This window comes from Narcine bancroftii, chromosome 8 (assembly GCF_036971445.1).
Source record: "Narcine bancroftii isolate sNarBan1 chromosome 8, sNarBan1.hap1, whole genome shotgun sequence".
In the NCBI taxonomy this organism is placed as follows: Eukaryota; Metazoa; Chordata; class Chondrichthyes; order Torpediniformes; family Narcinidae; genus Narcine; species Narcine bancroftii.
This window is the reverse complement of record NC_091476.1, coordinates 6,729,352-6,748,375: the sequence shown is the minus strand read 5'-3', so window position 1 is coordinate 6,748,375 and position 19,024 is coordinate 6,729,352. Positions and strand designations below refer to the sequence as shown.

Here is a 19,024-nt window from a genome sequence, read left to right as displayed (position 1 = left end):
AACCTTTTCCTTAAAGATGAAATGGACCCAGCGAGTGTTGTTCCCTTCACTTATTTGAATTAATGCTGTGCTTAAAGTAATACAACATCGCAATTGCACAAAACTTGCTGTGTCATTTAAAATAGTACACAGCTGGAAAATGTTGCATATGGCAAAAAAAAAACCCCTCCAGCATTAAATGAAGGTAATTTCTCTTCTGGAAATACTTTGTTCAAACATACATGAAACCTAACAGTGACTAAAGAGATATTGATTTCAATTGAGAGAATTGTGAAATTGTTGTTTATGCAGTAGAAAAGGATGGAAAATTCCTCTTACTACAAGTCAGGGCATAATTACTATTCAGCATTTACCTGATGGGGAATCACAGCTTCCCATGATCTTGTGGATACATCAGAGTATTTCTCCACTGAAATTTCACTTTTTTTTCTTGCACTAACTGCAACTATGAATATTTATTTATCTAACCTTACATATTTATTATCTCTCTTTCTGTCTTGGAATATTGTGGTCATTTATTTATATGATGGTAGTTGATGTATCTTTGGATGCAGCAAGTAAGAATTTTGGTGTACCTGTAGATCCTACTTATGTCTGTGACATTTGCTCTAACTCTGTATGCCAAAGAAGGTCTTTCTACAAAGATGTTTTCCCTCTTTCAATGAGATAAATTTCCTACACAATGATGACATTTGCTTGCTTTGAGCGCACAGTAGAAGCATTATACAAGATATGTGGTGTGCAAACCTCCAGACGATTGTAGCAAGGCAGAGCAGCTAGTGGTGACCTTTTATTGCTGGCTGTATCGTTAGTGTGTTTTGTGCTATTGTATCTCACCTTGCTGGCTCTGTGGTGTCTGTGCTGAACAAGGAAAAGGGTAGCTCTGCCATTGTTTCCAATCCCTCAATGAAGTTATCTCCTGTTTTCCTTAATCTCATAATCCCCATCTTTTTTTCATTTTTCCTTCCATTTGAACATTCCACTTAATTTCTCCTCCAGTCCTGTGGCCCTTGCAGTGGAACTTAAATAGCTTTGATGTCTATTCTTACTATTTACTATGATGAAGAACACAATAACTTATCTACTATCGAGGTGCAACATGCATTTAAAGATTAGGTTTATATTGTTTGACTTGGAATAAGTAACAGTTATTGATTGGCAGAAAGATAAACGATATGTAAAATCCCATAACTATACTACATTAGATCTTCCAAAGCAAATTACATTATTTTATGACACCAGTGGCAAGTCCTCAAGTGTTTTTCATCCACACAAATAACTCACCGCCCTCACACCTTTGGGCACTCCAGTGATCCCACCAAAAGCACCACGTGACTTGAACTTGAAGAAGACCATGGTGCCAGAACCATCACTATGACCCATTTTGCTGTCCGACCTCGAGGTCTTTTCCGAGGTTCATGTTTTGAATCCCATTTCCATAGCCATGATTGTTCTGCATACTCCCTCAAGCATCAGATCTACATAGGTTAAAAGGCTTTGTTTGAATACTCTTGTCTGAGACCCTTCATGACATACCATCCCACAGTATCTGATCTGTAAAGGTCTGAAGACTGCACTCTTATGTCAGTGACTTTTAACTGTTGATATAGTTGCCACCGTCACTTTGAGCTCCTATTTACACTTAACTCCTGGAATTCTTTGAATGGGCTGGATTAAAATATCCCATCAAAGTCATCACAATTTCTGCCTTTGTCCTTCTTCTTAAAAGTAGCATTGTCTTCTCCTTTTCACACTGCTTAATTTTGTTTTCTTCCAAGACCTTGATAATCTAATTTGCTCTCAGGAAGGTCTCCACTTTTCCCTGTGTAGAGTGATCACTCTATAATCAACTGTGATTGGAGTGTCTGTAGACTTTTGTGTTTTGCTCCATGATCGTTCATACTTTTCCATCTCACTAAAATCCTGTATCTGTGATGGCTGCCACCATCATTGGTTATCCAGAGAGCCCCTCATTCAGCAACATTATTCCATTGTAGTTGCCAGTGAAGAGTCCATAGATCCTTTCCTACAATTTGTTTTGGGTTTTGTGCTTCTACCTTCTCGCACTCCAGTTCTTCTCTATATTGTAAACAGGGTGGAGATTTTCACTAAAATCCTTTATTGCTGGTAAAGGACACCAAACTAATGTGATACAACTATGTATGTACATTGTCATACCATATGGATTGCATAGTTCTTAAAGATATACACACATACTCATTTAAAGCAGATGATAGATTTCTTTTACAACCCTCACATTATCATTTTCACAAAGGGAAAAATTATTCTTATAATTCTTGAGGAACAGTCCCAAGACATGTGAATGCAATGTATTTCAAAATTGCTTTATTGCCATGTAATAATATAGAAAATATATTTTACACAAAATCTCCTTTTGCCTGCCGTAATGCGGGCAGCCATTAGTATTGCCTTCGCCCATTACAGTCAGAAAGAAAGAGTAACAAAAGAGGGTCCCTCTAGAGACAATGAGTGTGATTCACCTCCAGCTCTCCCACACCCTTGCAATCCCACAGACCCTGCTCAATGCATCGGCAGTCCTCAATCTTTGCATTTTTTTTCCAAACTGATGATAATGTTTGAAACCCAAGTAGTTTTACTCACTCCATATCAGCTGTGAGCTATCATCATTTTCTTACTCCATGTATTTTTAAGATGATTTTACCACAAATGCAAGGCTCGAGTTATAAGGAGAGGCTGGATAGGGGAGGACTATTTTCCCCTGGAGTGCAGGAGGCTGAGGAGTGCCCACATAAATGAGTACAAGATCATGAGGGGCATAGCCACAGTCTTTACCCAGGGTAGAAGAGTCTAAAGCAAGAGTGTAGAGCGAAAGATTTTTTAAAAAACCAGAGGGGCAACTTTTTCACACAGACAGAGATGTGCATATAGAATGAGCTACCAGAAGAAGTCGTGGAGTAGGATACCATTACAACATTTAAAAGCTACGTGAACAGATTCATGGCAAGGAAAGGGGAGAGGGATATGGGGCAAGTACAGGCATATGAGGTTAGCTCAGATGGGCAACTTTGGTTGGCATAGATAAGATAGGCCAAAGGACCTGTTTCCGTGCCGTAGTGTTCTATCACTTATGTAACCAGATGAAAACTCGATTCTTACTTTTCAGTGAAGCCCTATCCTCCTGGGAACCTGATGGTGAATACCACAGAAAGTAACGGGGTGCTCTTGACCTGGGAGGCACCGATGACTGCCAGATGCCTGGAGTATATAGTCAAGTACCAGATCAATAAGGACAAGAAATGGCAGGTATGGAATGGTAGTGTCAGTGATTTTAAGACCGATTTATCTGACAAAACAAAAACCAGCAACTCATGGCTGGAGTCCAAGGGAATTAGGATGAAGGTCTTTCTTTCCCACCTAGGTTGGATCAAATAGTTTTATGCAGTTCTTTTCACCAGTCTGAAAGCAAATGTCCAGCATATTGTTGATGGACTCACTAATATCCGAGATGATAATGGGTTGATCCTGGAGAAAGATATGATTTCATAGTTGCAGGTGTTGTGAACTAGCAACCCTTTCAATTATTTTTTGGGACTAAAGGGACTTTGTTAGCACTAACACAGGAACAGCAATAGAAAATTAACCAGACAATGGTAAATTCGAAATAATAGTTTTTTTGTTAAACTATTAATAACATATTAATTACTTATCTCTAAGCTTATTTAACTCTAAACTTACCCCCACTATACACAGATGTAAATGTGTGTATGTGTGTGTGTATAATTAAAGACCCACTCTGTAAAGTCAATCTTTAAAAGCAGCATTATTTTAGTCCTGCTTGAAGGTCTTAAATTCTCAGTTCAGAAATAATTGTAAAGTGCTTTTAAACATTATATCTTCAGGCCTTTTTACTCACAATGTGGTTATTTTCCTCCAAGATGAAATCACAAACCAGACAAGGGTTAAATGAAGTGGCCACACAAAAATAGACCCAGTAGAAATCTGTCCTCTTTTAAAAAGAGACAGCGAAATGGTCTTCCTTATTTCAAAAGCCACTGATTCTGTGTTTATCTTTTCCCAGGAGTAACACACAACAACAGCACCGATTCTGATTACTGTAACTCAACCCTTGTTGTTCACAAGGTTTCAACCCCTGTGTCACAGGGGATTTGACTTCTGTACTCTCCAAACTAAACTCTTCCAAAACTGAACTCAAAATGTCTGAATTCAGTAATATATTCTCGAAAACATGTGACCATTACATAATCACCGAGGTGAGTCCCAATTCTTGGAAACCACAAGACCAAATTTCTACAAAATTCTGTTCCTTTTTCAAAACCATTCAATATCCATAATGACCTCTGACCTCATCTCTGTTCAAGAGGCTTAAGTGGTTTTGATTAAAAACAGATGGCTTCCTCAGAATTTCTTGAATAATTAAGACCCACTTGAAATCCATTAACTCTGTCTGTCCCAGACATGTCAACTCTGAGATGAACACTCTTCTCAGAAAACAATGGTTCTCTATAAATGTGCTGTGACCTGTGTGTGACCCTGTACCAACCCACAACTAACTTACTAAGAATACAGATACAATGTTTAACTCTATAATTCACTAAGAGATTTTTATATATGAGAAATATAATTTAACATTAAATTAAAGATTAACATTAATTCATTACACAGGATCATTAGTGCATTGGTTAGCACATTGCAGTTACAGCCCCAGTGACCTTTGAACCTGGCGCTCTTTGTAAGGTGCATGCATATTCTCCCTGTGTGTGTGTGTGTGTGTGTGTGTGTGTGTGTGTGTGTGTGTGTGTGTGTGTGTGCGCGTGTGTGCGCGTGTGTGGATGTGTTTCCTCCTGGTGCTCCAGTTTCCTTATACATTCCAAAGATATATGAGGTTAGGAAATTAATTTGGCCATAGACCATCCAACTTTACAGCACAGTAGAGGCCTTTTGGCCCAAGATGTTGTGCTGACCTGGGTATATTTGGGAAATACAGGGTCATGGGACAGAAAGGCCTGTTAATGTGCTGTATGTTTGAATTAACAAAAATAACATCAAATTCATATATATATTATGTCTGCCATAATTGGTCTGTAGAAAACCAATAAGCTAATGCAAAGCTACATGTCAGTAATGAGTAGAAGATGGATAAAGGTGGAGGGATTTAGTAACTAACCTCTTTCTGGAAAGACAGCAATTTAAAAACTACACTGAGAACACAAGACTCAAATTTAATCATTCCTTAAAATGTATCCACAATTAGTCACATAATCCAGAGTGTGGAAAACCTGACACCTAAAGGGTGGCGAGTCTGCTGGATCTAGGGTTTTGCTTCCTTTCCTGTACCTGGTGAATAATATTGTCTTGCTTCAACAGCACCTTGAGACCTGATGCCATCCTCCATCTTCCAGATGTCTGCTTGTCTCCCCAGAAGGCAGCGCCTGATTATCTGTCTGACCTCCAATCTCTGCCCAGCTGCAGACCCTGCTCCATGATCCAATTTTCCTGCAGCACTTTTCGGCCTCACTGATTCCTCCCTCAAACCACACCCCCCCCCCCCCCCATCACTCCCCCACATTCCTGGATCGGGAAATATTGAAAGTACCCTCATGGTCAGGCAGCATATCTCCTCTTTGGTGCCTTCTCTCCTCTCTCCTCGGCTAAGCTGTAAATCTGGAATCCTCAAACACTTGTGTTGGCCAGCGGTTTTCCAGCTGTGTCCCAAATGTAGGATTCCACATGAATTGTAAAGCTATGGCAATTCCCAAATTTATGACATGATGCCCCCTGCAGTCAAGCCTGTGTCAGATATAGCATCTCTGTTCATTTGGACTGGCTGTGAGGAGTAAGGGTCCAGTGGCGGATTAACCATTAGGCAAAGTAGGTAAGTAGGTTGAAGCCTAGGGGCCTGGAAGGTAAGGGGCCCGTCACGACCACTGGAACACCTCTGTAACCACAACCTCATGCTAGTCCTGGGTCCACCCGTCAATCAAGGCTCGCAGAAGTACCATGCTCACGTGTCAATCAGCAGCGGGGTCTTGGTCCCATTTATCAATTCGGTTCCACCAGTCCCAATACTACCTGTTAATCAATGCCCGCTTTTATCCGCGTGCATGAATCTGAAGTCTGCCCACTGCAGCAGAGCTCGGCTCATGCAACATCGCTCACGGGAGGTTTACTTTTTAAAATAGACTCTCCCTTCTCCTGTGTTATTTTGTGTTGAGACTCTTTTTTAGAACATTTTATTTATCCTTTTGTAACTAACAGACTTTTCAAATTATGCGGGACTAGCAGATGGCTTTTGTAAGGTAAAGTTTTGTTTGGTTTTAATGAAGTTTTTCCTTCCCTCCTCCAACCAAACACTAACTGGTGTATTCCCAGCACAAAACTGGTTGGTAAATTTAGAATATCTGAGGGCGCCACACCCAAAGGCTAATAAATGGAACAATCTCACTTTATTCTATTCAACGAAGGATGGGGGCAAGGTCAGGTGGGGCCTTACTAAAGCTCAGCCTAGGGCCCAGGTGATAGTTAATCTGCCACTTCAAGGGGCCTCATTTTGCTTCGGTTTTATTCAGATCTCAGCATCTGCAGTGTTCTGCTTTTGAATGGAGTCAGACCCAGTAAAGGGGGAGGGGGGAGGGGGGAGGGCGGGGAGGGGAGCAGGGTAGAAAACTCTGTTGGAAAAATAAATAAATTGTGTCGGTGTTGAGAACCCAAAAGATTTCCTCCACACGTTTCTGGAAATAATTAAGCAGAACTAATTTTTACCACAGTAAAGGGATGTCAGAGGTAAGTGTTTTACTCAGAGAGTGGAGGGTGCCTGGAATGCATTGCCAGGGGTGGTGGTGGAGGCTGGCACAAGAAGAACTCTCAAAAGCCACATGGTTGTAAGAAAAATAGAGGGTAATGGGTGTGAGGTCGGGAAAAAATTTATTTGCGTTGAATAGGTTTACGTAGGTCGGCACAATATTGATTGTGGGTTGAAGGGTCTGTGCTGTATATTCTATCGCTCATGTTCTAATTAGCAGGTTGTTTGCAGAAGAAGTATTAAAATGCTGATTTGAAATGAATTTCTCACCAATCACTACTGCTGACAAGTTTTTTTAAAAAATATTGCTCTCTTTCCTAGGATTTGTGACTAAAAATGCCATGAGGTTTCTTTACATTTGAGTTTTTATTATGTTCTCCACATAGAAATCAGCAATCTCAATACAAACCAGATTCAACTTGGCAAGTGTGGATCCAAAGAACCTCTACATCTTTCAAGTGAAAACCAAGATTAATATGTACTGTGGTTCATCTAATCTGTGGAGTGAGTGGAGTTTACCTGTTCACTGGGGAAAATCTAAGACAGGTAAATGAAGTTATTTTGTTGAATGATCATGAAATAATAGAAGACTTCACCCCGATGGAGTTCATTCAGCCCATCACGCCTTGCTATTTGAAAGAGCCATGCATTGTTGTATTCAAATTAAAAATTTTAAATTTAAATTAAAAGTTTAATTTAAAAAATTTAAACATACAGCACAGTAACAGGCCATTTCAGCCCACGAATCCGTGCCGCCCAATTTACACCCAATTAACTTACATCCCCAGTATGCTTCGAATGGTGGGAGGAAACCAGAGCCCCTAGGGAAAACCCAGACAGACATGGGGAGAACGTACAAACTCCTTACAGACAGCGCAGGATTTGAACCCCAGTCCCAATCACTGGCGCTTTAAAGGCATTGCGCTAATTGCTGCACCACAGGGCTGCCCATTCAAGGATTCATTCAAGGATGTAGGCTTCCCTGGCTGAGCGAGCACTTAATTGCCCTTGAGAAGGTAATGGTGAACTATCTCTCTGGCATGCTGCAGTCTTCGAGGTGTGCACCCACAGGATTTTGAAGGAGCAGTGATCTATTTCCAAGTGAGGATGGCAGGTGAATTGCAGGGTTACTTCGAGGTTGGTGGTAATCCGTACATTGCCTGCCCTTGTCCTTCTGATGGGTTGGGATCATGGGCTTGTAAGGTGTTGTCTAGGGAGCCTTACTAAGTTGCTGCAGAGCATCCTGTAGATGTCACAAACTGCTGCTACTGTGGTGGAGTGAGTGAAATCTTTTGAGTGGTTTGCCTATCCCATTATCCTGGTCTTTCTCATTAGCTTTAGTTATTTGGTTAACTCCTTTTGACAAGTTATTATCGGTGAGTTATCAGGCAGGATATTCTAGATCTAAGTACATGTAATAAACTATCTTCCCATCACATCTTACCAACTGCCTCAAAGTGGTACTCTTTGGTTATCGAAGCTTCTGCAAGTACAGTAGATAAATCTTATCCTTGTGTCCATTACATTTCCCTTTAACCTGTTCCTGTCAAGGCAGAGTCATTCTAGTGTCTTTAGTCATGTGACTGGTCCCTCATAGGTTCTTGCCATTCTGTTAAAGTGAGATACAATAATTGGACAAGAGGCACTCTAGATGAGCCTTAAGCTGTGTTTTATGAGGCCTAATTTCCTTTTTTAAAGCATCTATCAGAACTTTCTTCCCTATTGCCAATTTGTTCCCTCTAGCCGTCACCCACTACAGTGCACCCTTGCTTATTGATCTTTCTTTTTATTATAATCCTATACTTTGTAATTGTGCTCTTTACATGGCTGTATGAATGTTAGAGATAACTTGTTAATCTGCTTGGAGAAGAACCCTTCTCACTGTACTAGCTAATTTGTGACAAATATATTTGAAAACTTAATGAAGCCAGATTACTAAAAACCTGATGTGTCTATTTATCCATCATATCCTGTTACCTGCAAATATTTTGGTACAGAATTCCCTCTGCCTTTGATCCATTTATCACCTGGAACTGTGTACTGTTTAGAGTCCTTGCAACGTGGACCACTTCTTGTTCATTCCTTGAAATTTTACTCACCATGTGTCCACGTGTCTGTTCATCTGGATCCTGATTTCATCAATAACTTCTCTCTATTTACTATTATATCTTAAATACTCATACTTCGCTCACGAATTTATATCTGAATGTGTAGTCTCCTAATATCAGCTCCTGAAGAATACTAATTTTTCACATCCATTCATTCAAATAAAATCATTGAATTATAGAAATTTTATAGCATAGAAATGCTTATCTACACTAAATCCATTTGCCCAGATTAAGCTCTGAGACTTTTAAACATTGTCGCTTCTATCTGCTTCTATCCCCTCCACTGGCACCTTGTATAGCACCCACCTTCTGTGTGGAAAAACCTACCCGCCACCTTAAACCTATACATTTCTTGACTCCCTTGATCTATCTATCCTTATAATTTTATAAACATTTTTTTTAGGTCTTTTCTCACCAATCTACATTCCAATGAGAATAAATCCAACCTATTCATTCTCTTCTGATGACCACAACCCAATATTCCACACTGAACACAGATTGGACTTCTTTCTCCTATTTGCCCATCAGCTAACATTGTCTCCATGCTTTCAATTTCTCTTTAATCCTCTTCAATTCATTTCTGCCAAAATGTTTATTTTGTGGTATATTTTCCCTCGTCAAATGCTTGGCTCCTTGATTCTACCTCTTGCTATTCAGCCAACTTTCTGACCAAGTCAATGATTTACCTCCAATCTCAGACACTTCAGCTCCAGCTGACAGGTTGTCGTTGAGCTCATTATAAAGAGCCTCTGGAAATCTTTCACTTCCTGTCCACCATTTTAACCATCTTTACAAGGGAATTCAATCAGTTTTGATGGGCATGGGCTACACTATGGATTTATCCCTCTTTTGCGCTATTGTTTCGCTTATCACAATTCCTTTAAATTTTATTTGCTGCACAGTAGAACCTGTTGCTGGCCATTGATCCCTGTGCTTTCCAATTAACTTCCAATCCTGTATGTTTTTGAAGGGTGGGAGGAAACCGGAGCACCCAGGGACAACCCACGTGGGTCACGGGGAGAACACACAAACTCCTTACAAGAGAGCACCAAATTCATACCTGGGTTTCTGGCACTGAATAGCATCATGTTGACCGCTACACTAACTGTGCCACCTATATTTCTCACTATAATTTTAGTGACTTTACTAAACTTGGTTGGGTAATTTGTATGTGTGCCTTTATAGAACATAGAGAACATAGAACAATACAGCATAGTACTGGGCCTTCGGCCCTCGATGTTGTGCTGACCCATGTATCCCTTCCTTCAAAAAGATGTACTAAACCCTCCCTACCCCAAAACGTTCTATTTTCCTTCCATCCATGGGCCTGTCTAAGAGTCTCTTAAAGGCCCCCAATGATTCAGCCTCTGCCACCACCCCTGGCAAGGCCTTCCAGGCCCCACAACTCTCTGTGTTTAAAAAAAACTAACCCCTGATGTCTCCTCTAACTTCCCTCCCTTCACTTTGTACAGATGTTCTCTGGTGTTTGCTGATCCTGCCCTGGGAAACAGAAACTAGCTGTCCACCCTATTGATGTTAAATTTTAACATTGATGTAAAATAATGATTCAACTACCACAATTTCCTTATTTCCACCTGCATTATAATTAAATTTATGTTGGGATATAGACTAGAGATTAAGGGGGAAACAATTTTTCATTTAAAATACACATTTTTTTCATTTTTTAAGATTATGCACCAATATTTATTTTTAGACAGAATGAGAATGTTCCCCTTTCAGTTGCAGTGAAGCAGACTTCTCAGTTGATGTGCAAACGTGGGGAAGTGACCAGCAGACGGGTCCAGGTCACTCCAATACAAAACAAATTGGGAAGTCGGTGGTGGCAGCTTGCGTGTTCTATAAAATCACTTAATGATGAGATAGGCTATAATGTTGACAATGCAGGCTGTTACATTCAGGTGTAATAATGAAATGGGTAAGGATTTGACTTTAGTGGGAATAATCTGATCACACTAGTGAAGTATAAAATCAGACAATGAGCAAAAGCAGTATGGTTAGAACTGCCATGTATTCCAGCTCGTCAAAAAATAGAAACATTCTTGAGTGCATTCAAGGCAGCTTTTTGAAAGAAATGACTGACAATGAAGAAGAGACCAGACCATATTCAATTTAGTCATGGGTAAAGAACTACACTTACATCTCATGGGGTGTGAGATTCCATTTAGTGACAATCATTAATATGGTCAAGAACATTTGAAATGGAGAAATGCAAACCAACTTCTGATTCTTGATTCAGTTAAAGGTGATTTCAAAATGACCTACTGAGAGAAATAAGAATTCAGTGATATTTATGCAATTTAGCTTAAATAATGTACTTTTACAACTGGGTTCATTGTCCTGACCCTTTCTAAGGACAAATGCACAAAAAGAGCTGAGGTTAATTCAGGGTTTTACAAAGCTGTGAAAGAAGATTAAGGCTGAAATTAAAAGACCATGGCCCTGCAATGGTATTTTTCACTGTGCTCAAGCAAATCCTGGCTCAAGAGCAGTATATAGGAGGGAGAGTGAATGTGGAAATTGATTGGGGATCAGAAAAGGGATGGGATTTAGAGTGAGGGTTGGCGATCATTAATCAGTGGTTGTGGGGAAAGATTGAGGTAACCAGTTGAGGAACTGGGCTTGGAGGCCATGAGGTGATCAGGTGATGATTGAGTAGGGGCATTAGGCTGAGTGAGGATCATAAGTGTGCACGCATCAGACTCAGTCCCATTTGGGGAAGGGTTCCTGAAGGAGAGCCAACAGGGCAAGTTAAAAGTTTGAGAAGAGGGATCTCATTAAAACATTTTGAATGTTGAAAGGCATGGACAGAGTAGATGTAGAAAGGTTGTTTCCCATGGTGGGAGAGTTTAGGACAAGAGGGCACAACTTCAGGATTTAGAACAGAAATGCATTGGAATTTCTTCAGCCAGAGGGTGGTAAATCTGTGAAATTTGTGGCCACAGGTGATTGTGGGGGCCAGGGCATTGGGTGTATTTAAGGCAGAAATTGATAGGTTCTTGATTAACCAGGACATCAAAGGTTATGGGGAGAAGGCTGGGCAATGGGGCTGAGTGGGAAAATGGATCAACTCATGATTAAATGGTGGGACAAACTTAATGAGCTGAATAGCCTATTTCTTCTCCTATGTTATGATCTTATGCTCTTAAAGGACTTACCGGAGCTAAGTTCACCAGTTTGGGACCACCTCAGGATGTTTCCCTTCAGTCAGAATGAAGTGGGCATTGTAGTCACTGGGAGGCTGCTCTCCTGGAGGACTGGCAAGATTTTAGGCAATGCTTTTTCCTGTGATCATTCCGGCCAGAAAGTTCACAGCTTCTTTATGATATTGTAGAGTGAATATTCTTGGAGTATTGTGTGCAGTCTGGTCACCAAGCTACAGGGAGGATGTCATCAAGCTGCAAAGCGTGCGGATAATATTCACAAGGATACTACTGGGACTGCAGGACTTGAGTTATAAGGAAAGACTGGATAGGCTGGGACTTTTGTCATTGGAGTTTGTATTGAGAGGTGACTTAATGGTGGTATATAAAATTATGGGTCACAATCTTTTTCTCATCATAGGGGAGTCTAAAACTAGAGGCCATCGATTTAAGGTGAGAGGGGGAAGATTAGGTGGGGACCTACGAGGGGTTACTTTGTCACACCGAGGATGGTGGGATATGGAAAAAGCTGCTGGAAGAAGTCATAGCGGCAGAGAAAATCATAACACTTAAAGGTAAATGAGATAGGAACATGGATAGGAGGGGGATAATGGGCAAGTGTGGGGAAATGGGACTGGTTCTTGAAGGCAACTTGGCCAGTATGGATGAATTGGGCCATGGAGTCTGTTTCTGTGTGATGTAACTCCGTGGTCCTCATTTGTATTGACTCAGGTTTTGTCAGACAGGAAAAGAGGGATGGGCACACTGGTACCGTTCTCACTAATTCCCTGTTCTGCAAGTGGAATAGTGTGAGTAATGGCAATGCTGGACCCAATTTGGCTGGCATGCCAGCTAAAAAAACGATCCTGTGGGATCTGGATATCGGTGGCTGTCGTAAACCATTGTTGTATGTAGCTGTCTGGTCAGGCACACCCATTGGCTGGCTATACCTGTGGCCCCTCCCACAGGCTCCTGTAAAAAGGTGACTGTTCCACAGCTCCCTCCTCAGTGCAGGACAGTCAAGCAGTATGGATGTGCCTTTGTTCTTTAATGAATAAAAGCCTATTGGTTTCTCAACCTCAGTCTTCGAATAATTGATGGTGCATCCATGGCAAAGTCAGCATTTATTGCCCGTCTGTAATAGCCCTTGAGAAGGTGATGGTAAGCCATCTTCGTGAACTCTTCTCCTTCTGATGAAGACTCTCCCATGGTGCTGTATGGCAGGGAATTCCAAGATTTAGACTTGACAACAACAAAGAATCTGAAATATGGTTCTCATTCAGAGAGGTTTAGAAACACAGGGTCAAAAAGAAGAAAGGACAGATGATGGTTTTGTTTTTCAGGAACTAAGCAAAGAAATTTCAATCCATTGGAATTGCTCACTACTGTCCCAGTTCTGGGTTTATTCATACTGATAACGTATCAAATATACAAAAGGTTGGTACATTTAGTATGATTCTGTGTCATGATCACATACACAGCACAATAACTTGGTTTACTTCTTAAAGCTTCAAGGTATTTTGACCTGTAAACATGTATCGCAGGAAAACTGGGAAACAAATCTTTCACATAAACCAGTTCAATCTTTGTTAAAGAGAATAAAATTCCATCATGACAGCCTCGTTTAGATTAAAGACATAAGAATGAAAAACTTGGAAATCTGAAATAAAAATATGAAATGCTGAATACTCTCAGCACCTGCAAATATAAAATGTTAATATTTCAGGTCAAAAACTTAATCGGAACTGGGAAAGAGAGAAAAGTTGATTTTATTTCAGGGAAGGTTAAGGAAAAGGTGACAGAGAAAGAGAGTTCTGAATGAGAGTAGGATTTTAATTCTCCATCCGACACCAACATATATAACAAGGTAACATTGAAGCTTGAGGAACCACATCTCCTCGTGTTTCAGCTTTCGGGCTTTCATGTCTAATCAACTGCAAGTAACTTCCTTTTTCTGTATAGATCAGAACTAGTCAGATCTGCTTTAGGTCATCCATTTTCTCTCTCCATTTACACCCTCTGATCTGCTGGATATTTTCCAAGTGCTTGGCTTGCATTTCACAACTTTCAAAGGTTCCTTTATGCTCTTCGACCTGCCTGCTCTCATGCACCTATTCAACCTGGCAGAAAAGACAAAGGTTGGATATGTTTTAGATAGTGGAGAAGGTTGGGTGGAGAAATGGCAGGTGGAGTTCAATCTGGGTAAGTGTGATGTACTTTGGAAGGTCAAGCCTAAAGGACATGATAATAGCAAGATTTTTAACAATGTGGAGGAACAGAGGGATCTTGGGGTCCAAGTCCATAGACTTCTCAAGATTGCCACACGAGTTGATAAAACAGTTAAGAAAGTGTATGGTGTGTTGGATTTCATTAGTCAGGAGATTGTGTTCAGTCTGGCCACCTCATTAAAGGAAGGATGTAGGAACCAGAGCAGGTGAAGAGGAGATTTACCAGGATATTGCCTGGATTTGAGAACATGTCTTATGACAGAGCTAGGGTTTTTCTCTATGGAATGACAAAGGATGAGAGGAGACTTAACAGAGATTATATAAGGAATAAAAAGAATAGACAGTCAGTGCATTTTCTCCTGGGGGATCGGCTTTTTCTACTGAGGGTCGGGGTGATACAAACCAGAGGACATGGGTTAAGAGTGAAAAGGGAAAGGTTTAGAGGGAGCGTGAGTGGGAACTTCTGCACACTAAGAGTGGTGAGACTGTGGAATGAGCTGCCAGCTGAGGTGGTGAATGTGGTCTCAATTTTAACATTTTAGAGAAATTTGGACATGTACCTGGATGGGAGAGGTATGGAGGGCTATGGACTGGGTGCAGCAGGTCAGTGGGACTAGGCAAAAATAATGGTTCAGCACAGACTAGAAGGGCTGAAGGGGCCTGTTTCTGTGCTGTAGTGTTCTAGGATTCTTTGGTTCAAACTCCCACAAATCCATAAAATAAAACAGAAACTGGACAGATTGCAAAACAAGTCTTTGGCATCTGTAAAATGTAAATATCAAGGTCTCAGTAGCCTGCTCAATGAACACCCTCAGGGGAACTTGCACTGAACCTTGGCCAATATTTATTCTTAAACCAATGCTGGCTAAACAGATTAGTGATTCATTCTTGTCTCTATTGTGTGTGATTTCTTGTCATGCACTAATTGGTTTTTTAAAATATTTGCAGGGCCATTACATATCAAATGAATTTGTTTGTTGCAAAATGCATTGTGATTTTCTGAGGGCAAAAAGTGCTTTTATGAACACAACTTATTTTGTTCTTGCTCTGTATTTTTATCTTTCCAGAAATTGATGGGACTCTTGCACTTCTCCATGTTTCTCTTCCTCACAGCCCTCACCCTCAGCTTACTTAAACATCTCTAATGCTCAAGACTTCCACCTTTCTTTTTCCTAATATCCACTCTAAAACTTGGCCCACTCTCTACTTCTGCCTTTGCTCCCTTCCCTGTCAATGAACCCTTCTCCCCACCTCCACAAATGGACATGGCTAGAATTACATCTTTTCTTTCAGTGGTCCATTACAATCGTGCTTCCAAAAATTAACTACATTTCAACACATTACTGTTTTTTATACCCTTGACATTCTCCAGTATAAAAAGGTAGGATTATACGCTAACTTCTGCAGTCAATAAATCTGTTAATTTCTGACAATCTCCTTCAGAAATCATTGACCCATTTAAATGTGTTTTGCTGCACAAATCATGATTTCATTTTTTTTTTACCAATTTTTCTTCCAAGTGCAGAACAGCTTTTCTTTCTGATTCATACCATAACTCCCCAAAGGCTGAGCATTCATTTGTTTAAAGAAATGCAATACGGGCTCTGACTTCTTAAGGAAGCTGTTCTAATATCTTCGAACCACACCACATGGAGTGAGCCACTTGCATCTGCAAGGACTCGCCAATTTGAAGCACAGAAACCAGCCCTTTGACCCTTCCTGCCAAGGCCAACTAAGTTGCTTATTTGAGTTAGCACCATTGATCTCTGTTCGGTCCATAGCTCTTGAAACCTTTCCTTTGTAGGTACCTGTCCAAATGTCCTTTAACTATTGTCTTTGTCCCCGCTTCTACCACTTCCCCTGGCTGCTTGTTCCATATACCCAACATGTGATAAACATGTCTTTCAGGATCCCTTTATTTTGACTCTCATTTCATACCCATACCCTCCAGTTTTAGACTCCTCTACCCCGGAAAAAAGACTAACCAACTACCTAATTTATACCCCACATGATTTCATGCTCCTCGCTTTTTTCCTGAAGATTTCTTTGCTCCAGAGAAAACAGTCTCAGCTGATCCAGTCTTTCTTTCGAATTCAAATCCTACACTTCAAGTTCTATGAACTTCCTTGCAATTTTTTTTCTGCATCCTCTCAAGTTTAATAACATCCTTTCTATAGGACTTAACTCACTCTCCTGCCCTTTCTATGAAGCCATTCCCTTTCCAGTTTTTATCCAGTTCCCTTCTGCTGATTTATTGTTGAATCAGTTTGCACTACTTTTTCAGGGATTGCATTCCTGATCATGACCACTTGTAATGTAAAGACCCCTCATCTCCTCTCTGGTACTTTTATTGGTTGTAGAGTTGTGCTGCTTAGAAACAGGTCCTTCAGCCCATCACATCCTTTCTAGCCCTTTCATGATAATCACCCACATTGGGACTGTACTCTTCTGAACCTTGCCCATTGTCTGACTAAGTGGCTCTTAAACATTATACTGATTCTTAAATCTGTGTCATCTTAAATTTGTGATCCCTGCTTATTGACCTGACTATCAATGGGAACAATCCCTTTCGCTTAGTAAAAACAAGCCTAAATGCTGGAGGAACTTAGCCAATCTTTCAGTGTCCATACGACACAAAAATATATTACCTGAGTCCTTCTTCAAGGAATCAGCCTTAAGCAGGAAATCTCAGCAAGTTTCAGGATTCAAACAATGCTGGCTGGGGGAGGAATCCAGACCAACAAAAGGTATTAATTGGATATAAGGGACGAAGTAAGAATTGATCATGTTTGTACGAAAAGAGATGGAATGGAGAGACAGAGTTAGGGAAAGACGATGGGGGAAGAAGGGAAGGGGGGATGGGTTTTAACAAAGCCAGAGAAGTCGATATTGATGCCTTCCAGTTGAAGGGTGCCCAGTTGGAAGATGAGATGTTGTTCTCCAAATTGCAGGTTTGTCAGTGCATGAGACCATGGACAGACATATCAGAAAGGGAATGGGGTGGAGAATTGAAATGAGTGGCCTCCAGAAGATCCATGCTATTGCAGCAGACAGCCGAGATGCTTAACAAAGTGACCTCCCAGTCTGCATCCAGGCTCTCTGACGTAGAGGAGACCATAATAGGAGCACCGGATGCAGTAGATGACTCCTACAGATTCACAAGTGAAATGTTGCTTCACTTAGAAGGACTATTTGACGCCCCGAATGGTGGTGAGGGAGGAGGTGTGGGCATAATTGCTGAGGAGGGAGGACTGGGCAAGGGAGTCACAGAGGGAGTGGTCCCTCCAGAAGGCAGAGAGAGGAGGGAGAGGGGAATATTTGTCTAGTGGTGGGATCACATAGTAAGTGGTGGAGATGGCAGAGGAGGATGCGTTGGATGCAGCGGCTGGTAGGGTGGTAGGTGAGGACAAGAGAAATCCTCTCCTTAGTCCCTTTTACTTACTCTGTCAAGGACCTTCAATGTGGGAAACAGTAATTATTTTCATTCTCTCTTCACGTGACTCACTGTAGGTTTCGATCCATCCTTTCATTTATCCCAGAGGAGGTTAATTTGGTTAGGTTTACCCTTCCATATACTTCCATCTACTTTCTTTCTAAAACTAAGAAAACGTAGAAGCTTGTGGTCAGACGATTAAGCTTCCAAAAATGTTCATGACATTTGTTCATGCCATACTTTCTTGAGGTGTTGTGTCGCTCCATTTCAATCTTGAGAAGGTAGATGACGATTGCTTCTGTCAGAGACCAGTGTGACTTCTCCTGAATATGAAAAGTTGAATGGAAGATGAATTACTTTCACCAAAGGGCCGTCCTTCTCCCCCACATCATCTTGTCGACATTATAAACTGTTGAATACAGATCTTGGAGCCAATCTGCTGTCCTGTTTCAGATAGGGTTCAAGAATAACCAAAACCAAATTTGTAAGGGGTGGTAAATTTAAAAAAAATACAAGTGACAAGAAGAATGTGGGAGCTAATAAGCCACCTGGAGATGAAGCTTCTTTGTTGCTAACTCAGTGTCATTTTTCACAGGTACTGTTTGAAATGAAGCAAGATCTTCCACGAAGTGCATCACCTCAGGAAGTTTCCAAAGGAAAATTAACATTTTCATTAAAAAGTCACATTTATTTCTTCAGAGGCCATTGCCACAAAAAAGGCAAGATGACATCACTCCCATCAGAATGACCGTAATGCTTCCTTGAAGACAAGTTTGCTTTTTTAACCACATCTGCTGAGAAAATCATCACATAGGTTTTTTGGTCTGACAGGTTTCCACTGTGTTTATGCTCTGGAGGCTGTTGGAAAACGAAACTTCGATTATCTCACATCTTTCAGTGATTTTACTCATGGTTTCATACGCTAACTTAAAAAGGAGAATATTCTCCAACCATCAGCTTATAGAGTTTCTATTATAAAAATTAGAAGATGCAGCAATTAATATGTAACAGAATATAAATAATTCATATTCTTCTGCTGGTTTGATTGTTTATTTTTTGAAATTTCTCTCTCTCTCTCTCTCTGTCTCTCTCTTATTGACTGTTTTCTCTCTTTCTCTCTCTGATGTCTGTCTGTCTGTCTCACGCTCGCTCTCTCACTGCACCAGCTCCGTTTCACTTTATTATATTTAGCAATTGTTACGCTAAACCTCTTTTCCATAGTAAAACCTCATCAATCTCAGGCGTAATTTTTTTTTGCAAGTGGCACTACAATCATTACCAGTAGATGGCAG

General features: G+C 40.7%; 1 protein-coding gene and 1 long non-coding RNA gene across 3 annotated transcripts in view; one reads left to right on the top strand and one right to left on the bottom strand.

Moving 5' to 3' along the window:
• LOC138740318 (cytokine receptor common subunit gamma-like) overlaps positions 1-19,024 on the top strand; it is a 100,377-nt gene that overhangs the window by 63,951 nt on the left and 17,402 nt on the right. Inside the window, exons 6-8 of one of the 2 annotated variants that reach the window (XM_069892802.1) lie at positions 3,146-3,285; positions 7,189-7,348; positions 18,328-18,766. In XM_069892802.1, coding sequence (XP_069748903.1) covers positions 3,146-3,285; positions 7,189-7,348; positions 18,328-18,338 — 311 coding nt within the window. In that variant the 3' untranslated portion in view covers positions 18,339-18,766. Of the gene's footprint in view, positions 1-3,145; positions 3,286-7,188; positions 7,349-18,327; positions 18,767-19,024 lie in introns of those variants that run through there. The other variant, XM_069892803.1, reaches the window with a different exon arrangement.
• On the bottom strand, positions 13,455-18,665 carry LOC138740321 (uncharacterized). Its single transcript, XR_011342824.1, has 2 exons — positions 17,742-18,665; positions 13,455-14,191 (listed from the first exon to the last, which is right to left on the bottom strand). It is a non-coding gene; the product is annotated as an uncharacterized lncRNA (long non-coding RNA).